At 36.1% G+C, this 23,573-nt stretch overlaps 1 protein-coding gene across 1 annotated transcript in view; it reads left to right on the top strand.

Annotated features, from left to right (window-relative positions):
• LOC150108860 (calcium-transporting ATPase sarcoplasmic/endoplasmic reticulum type-like) overlaps positions 1-23,573 on the top strand; it is a 263,322-nt gene that overhangs the window by 126,024 nt on the left and 113,725 nt on the right. The window contains exons 11-12 of the mRNA XM_090410430.1: positions 16,416-16,509; positions 22,125-22,255. Coding sequence (XP_090266556.1) covers positions 16,416-16,509; positions 22,125-22,255 — 225 coding nt within the window. The remainder of the gene's footprint in view (positions 1-16,415; positions 16,510-22,124; positions 22,256-23,573) is intronic.

The following is a 23,573-nucleotide window of genomic DNA, read 5'->3' as shown; positions in this document are numbered from 1 at the left end:
ATTATTTCACTCATCCTTCTTACAAATAGGGAACGCAATTTATATACCTAAACTCATAATACATACAATTACTGAGTTAACACATTAGACATAAACCATGCACATACTCACTCACTGTATAAACAAGTTAACAAAATCCTTCCCTTAAATATTGACTTAATAATTGCCTAACTACATACATATTCTAAATAGTACTGCTCCCAATACTATAACTAAGCACGCATTCATTATTTAAATATACAAGTTAACAAACAATCTTCCCACAAAACTTGTGGCTTAGTTAGCGCCTGTTTACAATCGATTTCTTGTAAGCACATTCACAATTCCGAGATACTTTTATAACAACTACAAAAACATTTCCTACTTATAATTTTACCATGAATAAAGAGTCCAAACAAATTGCAGCATACTTTTTCAAAGCAGTAGTGTATTCTATTTGGTCAACTTTCTTGTTGCATGGACATACAGGCGGTCTCTTGCAGAATTTTCATCCATCGGACATCCGATATGGAGTCAGCCGAAGTTACTGCGAGGCTAGCGCGTAACGGCTCTCTATCTGGAGACTAAAACTTGAGAGCCATTGATGAGGAAACAACCTGCTGCGATCTGGAGATGGGGATCCAACAACACTCGAGTAGAAAAAGACGAGGAGAAGAGCCTCGGCAACGAGAAGATAAAAAGCCTCAGTGACGGAAAGGTAAAAAAAGCCTTCAGCCAAGAGCCACAATCTCCTTTTATGCAAAACCTCGCTCTTTGTTCACTATATGATGTTTTTTTTTTGGGGGGGGGGATTAGCCTTTAGCGATGACGTCATTGCTGCCCATTCAGTCAACATCGCTTGACCCTGCGACCTTCAGATGGTGTTTCATCATCGCTAATCTGGCATAATCTACAACTCTACATATAATTCAACATTTATGCACTTTTACAGTAACATTCTATTTAGTACATTATATTTTAAATATTACTAAATATTGAGAGAAAAAAAAACTGGAAAATCAATTGCAAAAAATTAGCAAAGAAAAAATTTTCTTCAAGATATTTTACAGTATTTGGTTTTTCCCTTCTCACCTTCTACTCTTTTTATAATTCCATCTGGATTAATCCAGTGAAATCCTCTCACTAACTTAAATGGCTATCATATTACCTCTTTTTCTCCTATCCACCAAACTCTATGATCCACATTTCTTCAGTTTTGAGCACAATAGTCCAAGTGTGGTCTGACTAGTGGCACAACTACTTCCTTATTCCTAAATGTTAGAATACTTCTCATAATAGCAGCACTATGATGTGCAACACTTGCAATATGCTCTCTAAACTTTAGTTTATGACAACCAATAGACACATCGTTCTCGAATCTCATCCACTTCATGCAGTATGGCACCATCAGTATAGTACACAGCTTTATATTTCTGCACACCAAAATACAACACCTTGTACTTATCAATATTAAAACTACAACCCCTACTCCTTTGTCCAAGTCAAAAAGTCTGTTCAAATCTTCCTGAAGGGAATTAACATCAGCGGTTCTACTTATAATTCTCTCCAACTATAGTGAAATAATATTAAAGCTTATCATTATCTGAACATTTTTAGAATATGGGTTTTTAAAAAAAATTCTGGAACAAAAAAGACAAAAACTGGTGAGAACTTTCTAAGCAATAAATACAAAATGTTATATTTAAGCAATAACAATCAGATAAAAGGAGTAGCTAAGAGAGTGGCCTGACAATGAAAAAACGAATTTATAATTTCAAAATTATTTTTATTATTCAACATAATCTTCCTTAAGACTAATACATTTATTCCAGCAATGCTCCAGTGCCATTATCATGTCCTTGTAGTGGTTCTCAGTAAGATCTGCAAAACATCCCTCTACAGCTGTAATCAATTCTTGATTCGAAGAAAAATGCTGACCAGCGAGGAAGAGTTTTAGTTTGGGGAAGAGACAGAAGTCAGAGGGAGCCAAATCTGGGAATAGGGTGGATGTTCCAACAATTCATAGTGCAGATCCCTTAATTTTCCCATTGTCAAACCTTTGTGAGCAGGTGCATTGTCCTGATGAAAGATGCTTTTTGTCTTCTGCAACCTGGATCTTTTCTCATGAATTTTTTCATCTAGTCTGGTTAAAAGATCAGAATAATATTCTCCTGTTATTGTTTTACCCTTTTCAAGATAATTAATAAACAAAAATGCCTTTAGCATCCCAAAACACTGATGCCATGACCTTTTCTGCTGATGGAACTGACATTGTCTTCTTTGGCGCTGAACAACTGGCTTCTGTCCATTGTTTTGATTGCTGTTTGGATTCTGGTGTGTAATGATGAATCCAAGTCTCATCCATAGTAATAAATTGATGCACAAAATCAGTTTTATTATTATTATTATTACGAGCAACACCAAGGAGTCCTTAGACTCATTGAGAGAGGCCCTAAACATCATGTAAACAACTATTCAGCTTCCACACAGTATCTATCTTGCCTTGAACCCACTCATAGTCATGGCACCCACAACAGACTCTGGCAACTTATTCCACTCATTCACCACTCTCCATGCAAAAAACCTAGTTCTAACACCTTTGCTAACCACAGACTTGCTCAGTTTCCATGGATGGCTCCTAGTCCTCTCACCACCAGACCTGTTCTGAAAAATTCCTCTGAATTAATCTTATAGAAACCCTTCAGTAATTTGAATGTCTCAATCATATCACCCCTCTTCCACCTATCAACCAATGTCTGCAACCCACAAATCTTCAACCTGTTCTCATAAGGTTCATTCCATAGACCTGCTATCATCTTGGTCGCTCGCCTCTGATCCTCTCTACCTCCTCCCCATCAAGAAGAAACCCTGGTACCCAGATCTGGGCACAGTAGTCAAGATGTAGACTTATCAAGGCTGGATACAGAGGAACAATAACTTGCTTGTCTCTGCTCGTCAAAGTATTCTTCAGTAACCAAGTTATTTGATGAGCTGATTTAGCCACTTTTGCAATGTGCCCTCTAAACTTCAACTGCCTATTCACCAACACCCCCAAATCCCTGGCTTCGTCAATCTCCTGGAGTACAGTTCCACCAATGGGGTATACTGCTGCTAATCTTTTCACCCCAAAATACATAACCTTACACTTTGCCACATTAAATTGACATCCATTCTCCTTAGCCCAGCCTCCCCAATCTATCCAAATCATCTTGCAAAATTTTGACATCATGTGCATTCACATCTACCCAACTTTGAATCATCAGAAAACAAATGAATAGTTCCTCTCAGATCCTTTCCGATATCATTAATGAAGAAATTAAATAGCAGTGGTCCAAGAACAGAACCCTGTGGCACACCACTAGTCACAGGCCGTCTTTTGGACTCTACTCCTGAATAAACTACTCTCTGATATCTCTCCGTCAACCACCCTCCTATCCATCTCACCAACTCTATATCCATCCCCATATGCTGCAGTTTGCTGATTAGAATTCCATGTGGTATCCTGTCAAAGGCCTTAGCAAGGTTTAGCAATATGACTGTAAACCCATTACCCTTATCCAGCTCAGCCATCACTGTGTTATAAAATGTGAGCACGTTAGTGAGGCATGATCTACCCTTCACAAAACCATGCTGTCCCCCATACAGTATCCCGTTATCATCTATCCATTCCTGTATTCTTCTTTTGACTACTTTCTCCAAAACCTTGACAACGACTCCTGATATGCTGATCGGTCGATAATTTTCAACAGTAGTCTTGGAACCTCCTTGTTATTCTTGTTAAAAAGCTCTAAGCACTGTTCAGAGATTTTCATGCGAGTGCATTTTTGATCTGCTGTGATCAAAAAAGATTGAAACTGTGAGCAAGTGCGGAACCCATCTTATGCAAAGCTTTTTCATTTGCAATTCTTCATGCAAAATATATCCTACACATTCTTTTGAAATGCCTATAGTCTTAGCAATTTCATACACTTTCACTCGGCAGTCATCCAATACCATATCATGCATTCAATCAATGATTTCTGGTGTTGTTACACTTTTTTGGACGTCCTTCATGTGGATCATCTTCAAGGCTGGTACGGCCGTGTTTAAACTCGGTAGCCCATTTCTTAATTCTCAAAAACAAAAGAGAATTCCCATAAACTTTTATGAACTTCAAATGAATTTCTTTTGGTGTTAACCCTTCTTTTACAAAGAATTTTATAACCTCACGATACTCAATTTTATCCATTTCAAGGGATAAAGACAACACTTTTCTTCAGACAGCTGTATAAAACAAACTACTTGATAGAATGACTTGCAATTTCACATGGTTGCTTATGACAGGTTGCTTATGTTGTACCAACTCAGAAAAAAAAAATCATGGCGATAGTGTTGCCATCTATGGTTGAGGCTGAGAACTTTTCAGACCACCCTTGTATAGTATATTCAACGCTAAGTATGAGGTGAATCTTCTTGAATGGCAGGCAGTATCAAGTAGAGTGATGTTGGCAAATATCAGAATGGAGAACTAGACAATGAGACTTATTTGTGCCTATGGTCCCACAGAAGGTTCTACTAAGGTGGAGGAATTGTTGGGGATCTAAATAGCAGAGTAGGAAATGATTGTCAAACACAGAAATATTCTGGAAAAATTTGGAGAAAAGAGCAAAACTAATAATAATGGCAAATACCTGTTGGATTTCTGCTCAGGACATTGACTGGTTATTACTAACACAAGATTACAACATAAAAATGTGCATAAATTCCCATGGAGAGAAAAGGCAAGGAATAAGAAAATCTCATTGACTATGTTATTGTTGATGGTGTTGTTTTCACACCTCTGTACACTAGAGTTTACAGAGGATTTGAAATTGTAAATGTTCACATTAGTCTTGGGCAAGATAAAATTTAATTTCATATTGAAAAGAAGAATATGTAAGAAAGTTTTAAAGTGAATAAAAGTTGAACAGCTGTCGGATGTGAACTGTAGACTAAAATACACAAACATTATTCAAGAAAAAATGGAAGAGTTTGAGAACAGGAACGAAACCTTGGAAATTCAGTGGCTAACCCTGAAGAAAACATTAATTGATTTAGGCAGGTGAGGTCTGGCTAAATCAATTAATGTTTTCAAGGACCAAGGTATAGGTGGATTGATATAGTAAAAAGTTTCTTAGAAGACAGAAATATAATATTTGATAATGTTGGAGTCTTGACAGATAACAATTGATTTGGAGGAAAATTGTTGATGGAATGCTAGTAATGATGTAATGTAAGTAATGATGTAAGTTTGTCATGTAGTACAATCATAATATCCTGTACACCCCTTTGAGATTACATATCAGGAATTTGATGATGAAAAAAAAATTCTGTTCACTTAAAAAAAAAAAAAAAAAAAAAAAAAAAAAGTTAATTAAAAAGGATACTTGAAGATATTTACACAATCACACCATCATCCAGCCCAAGAGTATGGTATACTAAAACACTAACACACAGAATTATAGCTATCTGTTCCAGTGATACTGCTCTTACCACTGAACTACTCTCCACACTTTTTCTAGCCAATCGCTGTAATTTCCAGGAAATAGAGAAAATGCTAAATGTCTCTCTTAAACCCCCCCCCACTTCCTGAATACAAAAGACCACAGCAAAACTGTTACTATCTCATACATTCAGCACATTTTGAAAGATATCAGAATGTTTTATAAATGTAAGCTCCATGCCACATTTAAATCATACAAAATGCAACCCTCATCCATTCACCTAATGATGCACTCTCCTTTATCACATCCATTTATCTCCTTTATCTCCTCTCCTCTATTATTATTACCTGGTACCTCCAGAGAGCCCAAAGACTCAACGAGGGAGGGCACCTACTCTACAGTTCTCTGTCTACACTATTCAATCCACAAATGAACCGCAACTATATCAACACCATCTACCTCCCACCACCACTAGTATTTTCACAGACAATCGCAAACATCCATGCCACGGTAGGATTCGAACCCGCAGCCTTTTGGCTGGAAAGTGAGTATGCTAGCCACTCGGCCATCCAGACTGGCCTATTGATACCATTCATTAACACAGTCATGCCTGGCTATGTGTGTGTGTGTGTGTGTGTGTGTGCGCGCGCGCGCATCATGCCTTCTGTCACCAGTATAGCACAAAACCATCCTAGTGCAAATGTGTATAAAAAATGTAGTATTTTGTAGGAAAATTTCATAGGATATGACAGCATGTGAAGAATTTTTACACCAACAAATTAATGGAGCCTATGTAGTCTGTTGTGAGAATGGCTGGAGAAACCTGGATCTGAATCCCATGTGGGAAGCAAAAAATCCTTGGCCATCCAGACCGGTCTATTGATACCATTCATTAACACAATCATGCCTTCTGTCACCAGTATAGCACAAAACCATCCTAGTGCAAATGTGTTTAAAAAAATGTATTTCCTAGGAAAATTTCAGAGGGATATGACAGCATGTGAAGAATTTTTACACCAACAAATTAATGGAGCCTATGTTGTCCGTTGTGAGAATGGCTGGAGAAATCTGGATCTGAATCCCATATGGGATGCAAAAAATCCTTCATAAGAATTTTCAAATTAAGATAATTAAACAGTCCTCATGTAGAGGTGGAAGAGGTCCTCCTCTCAGAAACTCAGGTTTTTGGGAGGAAGAACAAAACTAGCCAGCCACAGCATTATTACGCTTCTATGAAACCAGGTTACTTAGTCATGAGGCCAGTGATCTTAACACATTAAAAGGAAAGTAAGGTAAAGAAAACAAGGAATAAATTGTTGTGTCCCAATTTACGATTATCATCATCATCAAATTCCTGCCATGTACCCTCAAGGGGTGTACAGGATATGATAGTACTACATGAAAAAATTACATCATTATTAATTTCCTATCTACAATTTTCCTCCAAATCAGTCTGTTACTTGTCAAGACTCCAACATTATCAGATCTTATATTTCTATTGTCTAAAGCACTTTGTACAGTATCAATCCACCTATATCTTGGTCTTCCTCTAGGTCGTTTTGCTGCCAACCTGGCAGAGAACACTTGTTTTGCTAATCTTTCCTCACCCATTCTGTTTAAGTGACCATACCACCTGAGATTAGCTCTGCTAACACATTCCTGGATGCTGACAATGTCAAGTTCTTTCCTAATATCCTCGTTTTTAATATGATATTGCCATTGATGCCATCTGTTCACGCCTATAATCTTTCTCAGGACTCTCATATCTGTGGTCTCTAGTCTTTGGTCAAGTGTTTTACTTCTGACTCAGCTCTCAGATCCATAAGTTAAAACTGGTTTGAACACTGTCTTGTACACAGCTAATTTAGTGTTCCGACTAATTTCTCTCTTATTCCATATGAATTAATTCAATTGACTTCCCACCATACCAGCTTTGCTGATTCTGTTGTCTATTTCTATATTTAATTTACCATCTTCAGTAAAAATTGTGGCTAAGGTAGCTGATATGTTTTACTTGTTCCACAGGTTCTCCATTCACAACACAGTTGACATTTTCAATGATTCTGCCTATTTTCATTGTCTTTGTATTTTTATTGCTGACCTTCATACCATATCCATTACAACAGCTATTCAATTTAGTCAGAGAATATTGCAGACTTGTAGCAGATTTATTTAGAAGTATAACATCATCTGCATAAAGCAAAGAGCTGACATTAACATCTCCAATTTTGATATCATGTTTAATACCACTTTCCTTCATAATGTGATCCATATAGATAATGAATAACAGAGGGGATAATGTACATCCTTGTCTCACACCAGATTTAACATTAAACCATCTTCCTGTACTTCCTTCAATTCTAACTGCTGACTTACAACTCAAATAAAGACTAAGTATTGCTTGATATAATGCCCCATTGACACCATATAACTGCAGCGTATTGAATAGCTTTTCTCTTGGCACCTTGTCATATGCCTTTTCCAGATCGACAAAACTTAAATACAGATCTTTGTTATATTCCCATGCTTTCTCGACTATTTGTCGTAAAGTGAAGATCTGATCCTGACAGCCTCTCTTTGGCCTGAATCCAGCTTGTTCTTCACCAAGCTTTTCTTCCACAATTCTTCTCAATCGTTTCTCAAGTATACTTGCATAGATCTTGCCAGGAACACTCAGTAGGGAAATACCTCTGTAATTCTCACGTGCAGTTTTATTTCCCTTTTTATATATGGGTACTATGAGAGCTCTACTCCAGTCATCGGGAATTCGTCCCTCTGTCCAGGCTTTCTGAACTATGCAGTGCAGCCACTGTAAGACTCTTATACCACCATACTTCAACATTTCTGGTCGAATATCATCTACTCCTGCTGCCTTTTCACATTTCAAGCCTTTGATGGCTTTTTCTGCTTCTAGTATGGATATGTATTTCTGACTGCATGCCTGGTCAGTGTTTTTTACCACTGTGCTGTCATCACTGCTTGTTTCATTTAGCAGTTTTTCAAAGTAATTACTCCATACTTCAAGGATATCTTTTTCTCCCGTTTTCATGTCACCTTTATCATCTCTAATTCCTTTTACAGCACTCTTTCCTCCATTCTTAAGCTTCTTCAACAACCTTCAGAATATTTTGCCACCTTCTTGATATTTATTTTCTATATTCTTGCCAAAGTCCTCCCATGCCTTTTGTTTAGCTAGTTTTACACAGTGTTTAGCATTCTTGCATTTGTCTCTATATTCTCTAAGAGCACAAGCTGACTTATTTGCCAGGAACTTTTGATATGCTTTCTTCTTTTCCTTCACTGCCTCTTTAACTTCCTGTGTCCACCAGGGAGTTCTGATTTTTTTATCCTTACAGATAACCTCACCACATGCCTCTCTGGCAGAATCAATCAATGTTTTCTTCAGAGTTTGCCACTGAATCTCCAAGGTTTGATTCCTGTTCTCAAACTCTTTCATTTTTTCTTCAATAATCTTTGTGTATTTTAGCCTACAGTTCGCATCTGAGAGCTGCTCAACTTTTATTCGCTTTAAAACTTTCTTACATGTTCTTCTTTCCAATATGAAATTCAATTTTATCCTGCTCAAGACTAAATAGTGATCACTTCCAATTTCAAATCCTCTGTACACTCTGGTGTCCTGCACCAGGGAGAAAACATCACTATCAACAATAACATAATCAATGAGACTTTTCTTATTCCTAGCCTCTTCTCTCCATGTGAATTTGTGCACATTTTTATGTTGGAACATGGTGTTAGTAATAACCAGTCCATGTCCTGAGCAGAAATCCAACAGATATTTGCCATCATTATTAGCTTTGCTCTTTTCTCCAAATTTTCCGAAAATATTTTTGTACGTCTCGCAATCATTTCCTACTCTGCTATTTAGATCCCCAACAAGGACCAACTTTTCATTTTTCATTGTGTCAGTTGCTTTTTCTAAAGCGTCAAAAAATTCCTCCACTTCTACCTTAGTAGAACCTTCTGTGGGACCATAGGCACAAATAAGTCTCATTGTCCAGTTCCCCATTCTCATATTTGCCCACATTACTCTACTTGAGACTGACTGCCATTCAAGAAGATTAGCCTCGTATTTTGTGTTGAATACTATGGCTACTCCTTCTTTTCCTTGATTGTCATTGCCTGAATATAACATTTTGTATTTATTGCTTAGAAAGATCTCACCAGTTTTGGTCTATTTTGTTTCAGTCACCCCTATTATGTCGATCTGGTACTTATCTAATTCCTCAGTTAGCTCCATTTCTTTGCCATTCAGGCTTCTTACGTTGATGGTACCGATCTTTAACTCTGGTGATGTTGAGTTGGGGTTTATTTTCAGATTTGTTCCAGTAGCTGACTTTTCGCTGTTCACCCTGGTTCCCTGGCGAAAACAACTGGGGCCTTGTTTAACCGGGCGACGCCCCAGCCGGCATGAAATTTTGTCATGTTGTACCATCATTCAATATTTTGGTTTAACCAATAAGAATACAATTTGGTCGTCTAAATCCCAAATTGCCAGCCCATCCTCGTCCGTTCAGTATCCAAGTAGATACCCAACAGGGTGCACCACGAGAAGGTGAGGATTCGACATTAGGTCAAATGCCCTGGTCGGCTCTCCGCATTCCTTTAAAGGCTATGTGGAGGTCTCCTCTCAGTTATACAGCTTTGACCCTTAAGCACCCCTCGATTATTAGGCTTTCAATTATCCTTACATGTGAAACTACTTATCGTTATCCAAATCTTATTTATATACGAGATATCACCCAAATACAAATATTCAAGTTTCTTCTCCCCTCAAAAACAAGGAGCAATTACCAAAATATGTCTGAGTGTGAAACTAATATGTATTCATGACCTTTATCTCGCAACTTAACAACCCCCCCCCCCCCGCATGATTAGATTCATACATTTTTTCAAGTGGTGCATTGAGCAGCAATCTTAGACAACTGTATTTTCAATGAACAAAAGTTTATTGAACTCTTAAACATGGTACAATTCAATTTCTATCAAATAAAACTCAATTCAATTCTAAGAATATAAAATGCAAATTAACACTAGCTAAACACAAGCATTAGGCTAAGATCCTATAAGGGAATTGCGATCATGCCACCATAACAGATTCTATACATACAAACATATATGAAAATTGCGATCATGCTGCCATAACAGATTCTATATATACAAACATATATATAATCCCAGAACTAGTTAACACTTTGCTTACCCCTTTACTAGTCTGAATGTGCTATAATACTGCATTACCATGGACATATATAATCAGTTTACTCTATCTAACTTACTAAAACAGTATGGTTTAAACTATCCTTTCGCTGTGCTAATACATACTTTTAAACCTTTAAAACTCTCATAAATAAAATACAATGTACATGCTTAAATCTCTAGGCACATGAATACTTATTAATTAATAGCAACAAGCTTATTCTCATTCTAGTCTGACATGTACTAAAGTCCTAGTATAATTCTCATTAATTCCTTCAACTGTTTAATAATTGAGCAATGATTACAGTTACATACGATTTGAGTTGACAAAGATTTTCACAGTACCTTTTGACTTGGGTCTTCTACACTGGTCTCTACCTTTTTCCAATTGTACTTTCCTAGGACGAACTCTTCTATAACTTGTCACTCCTAAGTTCCTTTGGCATTAAGATGGGATTTCATGATCTTTACTTTACATGCTTCAATCAAGGACACACACAGGATCATCTATTCTATGGCTGTAAAATTCATCACGTGGATACTGACTTCTTTATAGATTTCTTTCTCTCGTTACGATTACTGGGTGATGAAACACACTTGCATTATCTTCTCTCTTTTAACTAAACGGCATTCCTCGTTTCTTACAATAGGAACACGGAATCAAAATCCCGCACACTTTGTTTCCTTGTTGTGTCGGACGGAGATAACTCCTAACCCATCACTCAGGAAAAACTGCGTGAGACTTATCCGAAGACGCGTGAAGAAACTCTCAGGAAAAAAGCCCTGTGGGGGGTTCCTAACCCTTTTATATGATGACCCCTACCGGCACCTTCTTCAATTTCTTTTCTTCCCCCCTTACTGGAGTCGATTTCACTGACCAATTAGAGTGGCATTTTTCTGCCAAAACATCCTGCGGTCCGTGTGCATGCGACTGACACGTGACGACGTCTCAATTTGGGAATTATGACCTTGAGCTATAGTCTTTTGTTTAAGCTAACCTCTAAGTTACCTATACTAAATTCTCTTTCCAAAATTTTCTAAGAATTAACACGAATCTTTAATCTCTTATTTCAAGTGTCAAAAACTAGCCTTTCACATGCAAAATCCTATGACTGATCTTCTTTGCTTTACTTAACATTATTTTATCACATCACAACTATATAATTTTTTTATTTAGGTCAACAAACAATTTCAGCTATATTTTACACTTAGATGCAAGCATATTTTTCTTTCTTTTAATTTTATGTGTTTGTTACTTTCAAAGGCTCTTAACGATATCTACTTAGGAACAAGCTTGCTTACTTAGTTATTTATACAGGGTTTTTATTTCTTCTCTTGTTACATCATGATAACTGAAATTTTCACATTCTTAAGTTATCAGGTTGTAACAAAATTAAGCACACAAGTTTATACAATTTATGAATTAACAAGGTGAATTAAAAAATTGCCTGAAGTAGCTGAGAGGTGTCTTGGTAACATTATTGCAAAAGTCAGAGTCACAGCCTAAAACAATATCTTTGAGAGAGATATAACCAGGATAGGCATCATTATACTGGGCTTTTTCCAATCTTGTCCAAATATAAGTGATGCTGTTTCATGGTATTTATCAAAAGAGAACCAGGACACTGAATAATGCTTTCTTTTGATATCTTTAATTCAAAGTGAAGAAAGTTAAATCTCTTGTATAGCGTAGATGGATCCAATAGCCAGATTTTTGGTTAAAAATCTGGCTATTGGTAAAACTTTTACTTCATCTCTTGAAAATCCCATCTTTTGTGTCATGCAGAATGTTGTTTTCTTAATATGCTGGATATTCCATAACAGAAGTTTTGTTAATCTTGTGGTAAATGACCTGATATCTCGCCACTCAAAGAAAACTGCTTCTGAAAATATCCTAGTTTTATGTCAACGCTTTGGGTTGAAAACATCAGAAAATATGGTGCAGTAACTATAATTTTTGCAATAGCATCTGAAGTAAAATTTTTGGGTTCTAAATACTTTACACAAGCCCGAAGCTTATCTAATGATGCTTTGAATATCATGGGATTTTTTGATAAGAATTTTCCAAGTTCATCTGATGACACACCAACATCACAAGGAAACTGAACATGTTCTTTAATATTTTTCTCAAAATCTAACTGCTTTATATATTCTATAGCATCAGCCTGTTTTTCAATTTTTGAAGCCTATTCCTAGTTCTACTAATTTCTAAAGTGTTTTTGACTGACTCAAGCATTCTCCATGATTAGGTTTCTTGGGAAAAGCTGTTTGTTCATCCGAATCATCATCATTCAGCAGAGATGAATCCTCTAAATCTCAGAAGTATTTGATAAACTATGATGGGAAGGCTCTTGTAGTCTGGTATGAGTTGCATGTATAATATCAAGGAAGTATTGTCCATTGGCTTTCCTTTTTATTTCTTCTTCATGCACTTTATGAAGAATTGTTATATTTGTTAGAACAATAATTATGAAAGGAAAAAATCTTTTCCTGACAACTCATAAGATTAATAGGAGTAACAACTTCTAATCTGTAGAGAAGGCTTATCTCTCTTTTAAACACAAGTGAACCAAATTGGAAAGCCATGAATAATTCCAAAAATGTCTAAACATGGATGCTGTACAAATTTATTGATGTTTTCAGTTTCATAAGAAATGTGCAAAGCAGAAAACAAACTACTAGCATTGAAGATGCAGAATGCGGAAGCTTAAAGTAACGAAAACTTACACTTTCTTATTAATACAATCATGCTTCAGTAATGCAATTTATATGAAGTATTCCCTGTACCAATGACTTGGCTTACTATGGAGAGACAGGAAGGTCTGTTGACATCTGCCTCGGAGAACATAAGGAACATATTAGGCATTAATGTTATGCCAAATATGCCAAATGCTATGGCAAGACTAGCAGACCATGCCTTGGGAAACATGCATGAAGATTCTTGAGATGACTGAAGCAATATGTAATACGTAGAACAAGTGGATGATATGACTGTATTGGTTGGAATGAATAATTTGAAAAGAAAAAGCATGGTATGAGAGAAGATATGAAATGGTTGTTGAACAAGGCAAAAAAAAGGGGGTGGGCGAAACAGTAAAAACTACCAGTCTGATGCCACAGACCAACAAAAGCGAGCTCAGGAGAGGCACCATGATTGCAAAGACGTAAGATTATATGAGAGAAATGGTGTGCAGCATATTTTGAGTTCTTTTTTTTATAATAGTTTTAATTCACAGCACAAGACAATAAAATAAATAATATATAGAATCGTCATATATCACTATATCATTTTTTTGTTAAATCCATTTCTGCTTTCTTTCACCTTACTACTTTGTGTGTTTACCATTTGTGTGCTTACCATTTCTGATTTTACTTAGTCATTTTCAAGTAAATGAAAGCACTCATTGAAGGTTTGCAATTTTTAGCATTGTATTGCACTTCTTAGGTTTTTTCTTTCCCATATCATATCTCTCACATCTTTCTTGCCACTATCTCAATCTTCCATTTTAGCACTTCCATTCTTACTCTCATTTTATCTACCACATGTCAATACTTGCCACACCATCTTGCTTGTTTCTTCATTTGACATTTCAAACACACTTTTAATAGCATAATCAACACTCTGGTATATTTTTGCATCATCATCACCACCACCTATTTCCAGTAAATTACTTGTGTTTGACGATGCACACATTCCTCACATTGTACCAAATTTTTCATATTAAACTCAACAGACTTTCTGCCTCCATTGTTTATATTCCTCACCTCTCTCTCTCTCTCGTGTGTGCACACACAAATATGCATAATAAATTTAGTTTAATCTTTTATCCAAGTGTGAGCAAACAAAGTTTGCACCTGAAAGTATCTTCAGGACTGGGGTAAGGAGGTGCAACTCGTTGCAAAGGTGGAGCAAGCTACCAACAATCCTGTCTCAGTATCTCCTATAATGCAAAACACATCTCCTTGCGGATATGTCTAATGTTGTGCATTAAGGGAAGGGCCACTACTCAGACTAGTTTCAACCTTCATTGAGGTCTCTTCAGTGGGAGCCAGGCCCAAGTTGAGATACCAGGCAGAAGCATTAGCAGGTCGTCTCTACTTATAGGAGTTGCCAAATGGTGTGCCACCCTGTTTTAATAAATTACTCTGGATTTAGAGAAAGATGTTGAAAGTTTATTTTTCACTTGGTTAGAGTATAATAAATTTAGTTTAATCCTTTATCCAAGTGTGAGCAAACAAAGTTTGCACCTGAAAGTATCTTCAGGACTGGGGTAAGGTGGTACAACACTAGGGAAACTTGTTGCAAAGGTGGAGCAAGATACCAACACTCCTATCTCAGTATCGCCTATATCTCTAAATCCAGAGTAATTTAGAGATATAATTTGTTGCTTACCAGATTTAAAAACTTTGTACTTTGCAACATTGAACTGATAATTCCTCTTACCTTCCCATTCATGCAATCTATTCAAATCCTCCTGTAAGGCCATAACATCTGCTTGACTCTGCATTGCTCTCTCCCCAATTTTGCATCATCTGCAAACAGCTGCATATCACCAGTTATACCCATCCCAATATCATTAATATACAAATTGAATGATAATGATCCCAAAACTGAGCCCTGTGACGCACCACTAGTGACCTTCCTCTTTTGGGATACTGCACCCTCCATATACAACTTTGTGATACCTATCTGACAGCGAGTCACTGATCCAGCTCAGAAGTCTGTTATTTCCTCATAAAAGTTTTTCCTCATATCTTCGATGGTTGTTGAAAGTTTTTTCATTTGGTTATACTATAAATTAAAGATGCCAAGAAATTATATTCTTGGTTTCTGTCTTTTATCCAAGCAAACAAAGGTTGTGCATGAAGTGACTTTTCGTGCAAACTTCATGGGTCTGCATAGTGGCCCTTTCTATAATGCATAGCATTATACATGTCCGTAAGGATATGTGCATTGCATTATGGGATACCAAGGCAATTGATGTGAAGTCATTAGCCTCTATATCCAAGTAGCTGAGTCGTGAAGTGACTTCATGCTCAAACTTCGTTTGCTTACACTTGGAATAAGGATGAAATCAAGAATATAATTTATTGGCATCTTTAATTTATGATTTAAGTGGTTTTTAATTACATTCAAATAAATGATGATAGTCATCTTGATGAGATGTGGAAAACACTGATTCAAAAGGTATTAATATGTTTTATACTGGTGAAATACTTTATTTTGGGATAGGGTGGGTTACAAACTGCGGTGTTAAAATATAGAGCCTGAAGGCAGTTTGGGAAAGTTAGTAAAATGTAATGAAGATGTTAAGTATCCATCCTCATTTTAAAACCAAATAAATGAAACATAAGTTTTGAATATTACAAGATAACTTGAGAATAAGCCTTTTGGCATAGCAATTGCCTTAACTTGCACTCGTTAATGCAAAGAATCTGCCTAGGAGTCTGTATATTTGCCTTTTATTAACGCATTGACTAATTTTCAACACCACTTCGAAAACTAATAAATTTTAACTGATAATTTTATTTGATTAATTAAAATCATTCCTTTAACAATTTTAAAGAGCTCTTTTTCATGATCCTTTGTTTTAAAATTCATTGCTAGAATTATTTCTGTCTGTAAATGTTGTAATGTCCACAGTAAAGTGAGAAGCTAAATCAGTGAACAATGTCCTAAATAATTATATTTATCATTGCTGTTTATCAACTAATGCATTGAAGTAAATAATTCTAAAAAAAAAGTTTTTTTTTTAGGGTGCTGTTTATTATTTTAAAATTGCTGTAGCTTTGGCTGTAGCTGCCATTCCTGAAGGCCTTCCTGCTGTGATTACTACATGCTTGGCTTTAGGTATGTTTTTCTCATTCTAGTCTTATTGAGCATTATTCATTATATTTTAGCACGTGAAGATTTCTTCACATGCTTGCAAAAACTCTATTTCTTCTCCTCTTCAATTCACAGCACTGCTTCTCACTTGTACATCTTCTAACCCTGTGATAAATACCAAATTTACTCAACCTTAGTATATTGTTCTTGTATTTGAGGTGAGATTTGCATCAGAAATGCTTGATGCTAACTAAACAGGCCACCATTTAATAGATCCCACTCTCACAAATTCACTATATTAGTGTGAAATTTACCAAAATAGCTTTTTATTTTTTTTTCTTTTATTCCATCTACTTCTGTTCTTTGATACAATCATTCAGACACTGTTTTGCTCAAGAAGTGAAACCCTTAGCTGTTCGTGAAACATATAAACAGGTTCCTCCTCCTTCTTAACTTCTTGCCCATGTACCTGTCACTCTTGTTTTATGTTTTCTGATCTCTTGTTTGGAATTAATGCATAAAAGAAATCAAATTAATTGGTCTGAGATAGGAAATACCAGTAAAGAGAGCAATATGAAACACAACTATGACAAACAACTGGGCTTTCTACCAGCTCACTTGGTTAAAAGAAGGTTCTTTATTTCCACCCATGAAGATATCAGAGAGAAAAAAATAAGCAGGGTCAGTTTTGTAATTTGCTTTAACAAATAAGTCAGGTAGATTTGGCTGGCATATGCCTCTCTTTTGTTAATGTTTGTAGTGAATGTGTCTGTATATGTAGGAAATTGATGCTAACAATGTGACGCTTTTAAAATACTTTGGATAACCAATAACACCTTCCTTTCTCAAAAATTTGGTTCCTCAATAGTCAATATTAATACTCAGATCAGTATTGAAAATTAGCATTATAATTCTTCCTTAATTAGTTAAGTTACTGAAATTCCAATTTCCATGCAAGTTTGAGCATTTTCATTTTTCAGAATAATGAAAATATTGACTTATTGTTTATACTGATATTGAGCATTAATTAAATATTTTATATGTTTTAAATTTGGTTTAGAGCATTGCATTTTGTTCCATGTTATTTAGACAGGTGTTGTATAATTCAAGTTAAATGATTTTTTGGGGTCACTTAATGGTCAAAGCCAAATAACTGGGAGGAGACCTCCACATCACCTTTAAGGAATGCAGAGAACGCACCGGGGCTTCTGCCCTAATGTCCTGTCCTTACCTTCATGTTGTTGACCCTATTAATAGGTATCCACTGGGTACCGAACGAATGAGGATGGGCCAGCAATTTGGGACTTTGCCGACCAAATTGTAATCTCTATTGACTTAAACCAGGAGTGATATGATGGTGCAACATGAGATTTCATGCCAGCCAGGGTGTTGCCTGGTTAAACAAGCCCCCTCCCACTGTTTTTGTCAGGGAACCATGGAAAGCAATGAAAAGTCATCTACTGGAACAGACTCTAGCTTAACTTCTAGAAGAAGAAGAAGAACAAACCCAGCATCAGAAGAACTGAAGATAGCAACCATCAATATAAGGAGTACAAATGGAAAGAAAATCAAGCTTCAAGAACTGGAAAACTACCATGTGGATATAATTGGCATTACTGAAACAAAGAAGATGAAAACAGGTGAGATCTTACTAAATAAGTACAGGATGTTATATTCAGGCAATAATGATCAAGGAAAGGAAGGAGTAGTGATTAGCATTCAACACCAAACATGAAGATAAAGTTCTTGATTTGGAAGACAGTTTCAAGTAATTATGTTTTCAAACTTCAAAATGGGGAAATGGATATTGAAACCTTATGGTTCCATAGAAGGATTTCCTGAGGAAGAAGAAGAATTTTTCAAGTCACTAGTCAATTTTTCAAGTCTGTTAGCAAGCAGCTAACAAAGAAAATGGAAAAAGTGGTATTTGTTGGAGATTTAAACAGCAGAGTAGGAATTCATTCCCACCAGGCATATAGAAATGTTTTGGAAAAATTTGAAAAGGGCAATGTTGATAATAATGGTAAGTATCTGCTGAATTTCTGCTCAGCATATGGACATAGTCATTATGTAACACCATGTTCCAACATAAAGATGTGCACAAGTTCACATGGAGAGAAGACACAAGAAATAAAAAAAAGGTTCAATGACTATGTTATTGTTGAAATTGATATCTTCATGCTGGTTCAGGATACAAGAGTGTACAAAGCACTTGAAATGTGAAGTAACCATCACTTAGTTTTAAGTTGGATAAAATATGAATACCATGTTGAAAAGAACAGTATATAAAAAAAGTTTTAAAAAAATTAAGGTTGAGCAGCTTTTACAGGTAAACTGTAAACTTGACTATACAAAAATTATTGAAGAAAGAGGGAAACATTTTTGAAAACGAGTCTCAGTGGCCAACTTCGAAGAAAACATAGATCGATTCAGCTAGGAAGGCATGTGGTGAAGTTGTTTGCAAGGATAGAAAAATAAGAATGCTAGAAAAACAAGAAGTTAAAGGAGCAGCCCTGGAAAAGAAGAAAGCATATGGAAGTTCTAGCAACCAGGTCATCAGATACAGAGAAAATCTCAGAGAACTAAGCTATGTGCAGAAATAGCTAAACAGAAGATATTAGATAAACTTTATAGTAAGATTATAGAAGATAAATATCAGGAAGTTGGAAAATGTTCAGGAAGCTATTGAAAATGCTGAGAAATGGAGGAACGAGTACTGTAAAAGTAATCAAATATCATGAAGGTGACATGAAAACAAGATAAAGATATCCTAGATCTCTGGAGTAATTACTTTGAAAGACTGTTAAATTAAACAAACAGTGACAGAGCCAAACTAGAAAAATTTCAAGAGTAATGCAAACAGGAGTACATATCAATATTTCAGGTAGAAAAAGCTGTCAAAAACTTGAAATGTCGAAAGGCAGCTGGAGGTAGATGATATGCTCAGAAATGCTGAAATATGGAGGTATGAAAGTACTGCAGTGACTACATTGCATAATTCAGAAGGTTGAATTTCCAATGATCGGAGTGGAGCTCTCATAGTACCCATCTGTAAAAAAAGGAAATGCAGCTGAATGTGAGAATTATAGAGGAAGTATGTTCTGTACTAAGTGTTACAGGTAAGATTTATGCAAGTTTACTTGAAAAGAGGTTGAGAAAAATTGTGGAAGGGAAACTGGGAGAACAAGCTGAATTCGGGCCAAATAAAAGTTCAGGATCAGATTTTCACTTTACAACAAATAGTTGAAAAACCATAGGAATATAAGGATCTGGAAAAGACATATGACAAGGTGCCCATAGAAAATCTTTTCAAAACACTGCAGATATATAGGTAAATAGAACATTATAAATGGTCAATACATAGTCTATATTTAAGTTGTAAGTCCAAAGTTAGAATTGAAGAAAATATAGGACGATGGTTGTTTGATGTAAAATCAGGTGTAAGACAAAGATGCATATTATCTCTGCTCTTATTCATCATCTATTATTATTATATAGGCACCTCCATGGAGTCCAAAGACTCATCATGGGAGATCCATCCACATAATCTATCATACTTCTCCTCCTTAAACCCATTAAATTACCCATTAAAGCACTCACTGCTCACTCTGGCAACCCATTCCACTCATTCACAAATCTTCAAGCATAAAATCCAGTCCTCACACCCCTACTAACCACATCTTTATTCAACTTCCAGGGATAACCCCTTTTTCTGGTTCCTCTAACCAAGTGCTGAATCATATCCCCTCTTTTTCTATCAACCAACTTCCGCAATCCACACACCCTCAATCTATCCTCATAGGGAACATTACACAGGCTCCTCACAATCTTGGTCACTCTCCTCTGAATCCTCTCCACTGCTTCCTCATCCCCAAGAAACCCAAGTGACTAGACTTGAGCACAGTAATCCAGATGTGGGTGTATCATGGCCTTATAAAGAAGAATAACAACTTTCTTATCTCTACATGTTAATGTGTTCTTCGATAGTGTAATCTTATGGGCTACCTTATCAACCTTAGCAATATATCCTCTAAACTTTAACTCTTTTTACTACTACCCCTAAAGCTCCAGCTTCCTCTGTTTCTTGGAGTACAGTGCAATCAATATGATTGATGGCTGTTTTTCCCAAAATACATAACTTTACATGCATTTCTCGACATGAAACTGATACCCTTTTTTTTCATGCCCATACTGACAGCCTACTTAAATCTTTCTATGAGTTCTCCACATCACCTTGAGTTAGTATTACTCTTCCTAAGTTTGCATCATCAAAAAGAAAGTGGAATTAAACCTGGTATTAGACTTGGAGATATCAAATTTAGCTCTTTGGTTTATGCAGATGATGTTGTAAGCACTTGATTCTTTAATTAAATTGAATAACAGTTGTAACAAATTTGGCATGAAAATCAGCAATCAGAGGAAGACCAAAACTATGAAAATAGGCAGGAACATAGAAAACTGCAACTGCATTCTTAATGGAGAGTCTATAGAATAAACAAAATATTTCAGCTCTTTAGGAACAGTTTTTTAGTGCAGATAGCAAGTTAAATCTGGAAATAAACAACAGAATAAGCAAAGCTGATATGGTGGGAAGCCATTTGAATAAATTTATATGGGATAAGAGAGAAATTAGCCAAAGCACTGAACTTGCATGAGATGTTTCTTTAAATTAACATGAAAAACACAAGGAATAAGTAGTACTATTTATTTAAGGACATATATTTCAGTCTAAATATTACAGGCGATCTCAGTGGCAACAATAGTTAATTACAAAATAGAACATGAACATTGGATTGATTGGAAAAAGCAAGAGCCACATGATGTTATACATAAAACAACGCAATAGTATAACTGAGGAAATATTGCAATATTAATTATTCATTAGCTTTTTTTTTTTTTTAATCTTAATGATTAGAATAAGACTTTCTAGATAGAGAGGCAGTCATTCCAATTTAAGTTTGGACAGTGAAGTATATATGGCCTTAAATAAATAGTATTACTTATTCCATGTGCTTTTCATGTTAATTTAAAGAAAATTAAATTTAGAAGTGTACAAGACAATGTTCAAACCAGTTTTAAGTTATGGATTGTAGAGTTAGGGTAGAAATAAAGCACTTGATCAAAGATTAGTAACTTCAGATATGAGAGTTCTGAGAAAAATTAGGGGCCTTAACAGATGCATGATTGGCAGAATCGTATTAAAAATGAAGAAAATGAAGAACTTGACATTGTTTGCATTCAAGAATGTGTGAGCCAGGCTAATCTAAGGTGTATGGTCATTTAAATAGGAATGGGTGAGGAAAGATTAGCAGAACAGGTGTTTCATGCCAAGATTGCAGGAAAAAAAGACCCAGAGGAAGACCAAAGGTCTAGGTGGATTGATTCAGTCAGAAGTGCCTTAGAAGAAAAAAATGTTAGATATGACAGTATTGGAGTGCTGACAAGTAATAAACTCATTTAGAGGAAAATTGTTGATAAGAGATTAATAATAGTGTAGAGCTGTCAGAATAGCCTGAACACCCCTTGAGGGTGCATTATCAGGAAATTGATTTTTTTCCCCTCTCTGAGATACTTTTTTTTTGTTTGTTCAATTCAGACTTGAGTGCTTTTGATACAGTATTAAAAATGAAATATTTCAGGTACAAGGCGTATGGCAAAGAAAAATGCAATCGTTAGGTCCTTGCCTTCAGTAGAAACCCTAGGGTGTACTTCTGTTATCTGTTCAGATAAAACTGGAACACTAACAACTAACCAGATGTCAGTAAGCAGGGTAAGTATTTGTTAATTTCATAGTTTAATAAAATGTATGGTGTAATAATACTAAATAATATCTTAAACATTTTATTTTGACTTTTAATCATGACTTTTGGTCATGATTACAGATGCAACTCATCTGGGTAGACATTTCCACTAAATGTAGATAAACACATCTGTTTTGGTCCATTTCTTCAACACAGTAGTATTCAGTTGTTAACTCTACCCAAAGGTGCATTTTTAGTTCTCATATTGGGACTCTCTGATGGCCAGTCTAATTTACCAGTTTAGTTGAGATGTCCACAGCATGTAGCATGACAGCACATTATAGTGTTGATATTCAGCTCCCTCATACTTCACCTGGCTCTTTAATATAGTGTACATCCTCTCATTTCTCAAGCCACTATCCCCACAAGAGGCCATAACGGCTACATTCCACCTGTGCAGTTCTAGTTTCCCTGCCCTGACACACTCAGTTGTCCAGAAAACAACAGTCTCTTCAAATACCTGCACCCTTCTGCATTCAAATGTAATCCATCTCTTGCATACAGTTCTCTTCTATCACCAGACATATTCCATGCATATACATATTCCAGACCACTTTTCCTACACATTCACACTATCATCTTATTCGTTATCTCTGCTGTTCTCCTCCACTCCACATTATCATATTTTCCTCAGATGCATTTCTGTTGCACTGTTCCTAAAATCTTGTGCTACATGATTCACTCCCTCTCAGGTCATTCATCCCAACCATTACTAACTTCTCCTCTACATTTGCACTACTCTTCACTGCCATTGCTACACTCTATCATTACATCAGGCAAGCACTCCTCTGGCACTCTACTCTGCATGCCCAAAATCATTGAATCTCCATACATGGCACTCTGAACAGATTCATTCATCTTTCTCTCAGTGGCATCCCTGACCCTCATGGCTTCCACTCTCTCTCTCTCTCCCCTCCTCCCTCTCATCTTTCTAACCCTTGCTTCTATTCTCTCTTTACTTTCTGCAAATTTTCTCTCTTCCTTGCTTTCTGATGCCCTTCTCTCAGATCTGCTCTTGTTCTTGCACTAGCCAACCTCCTAATGGCTTCATTCACCCTCCTGAATGCAGTCTTCATTCCTTCCATCTCCTTTCTCAGCAGTTCTGTTTCTTTCTCTCTCAGATATGCAAATTGCTAAGCATTAAGGTAGGGTCACTGTCTAGACAGGTTTTGAACTTTGTTGAGGTCTCATCAGTGGGAGCCAGACTTTGGTAACTTCCTAAGTTGAATCAATGCAGAAGTCATGTATTTCTCATATACCAGTTATAAAATGACATAATCACCTTAT

This window comes from Typopeltis vanoorti, chromosome 2, assembly GCF_054136105.1.
Source record: "Typopeltis vanoorti isolate ZY-2024b chromosome 2, IOZ_Tvanoo_1.0, whole genome shotgun sequence".
Classification (NCBI taxonomy): Eukaryota; Metazoa; Arthropoda; class Arachnida; order Uropygi; family Thelyphonidae; genus Typopeltis; species Typopeltis vanoorti.
The sequence above is the reverse complement of the archived record's forward strand: the minus strand, read 5'-3'. Positions and strand labels throughout refer to the sequence as shown.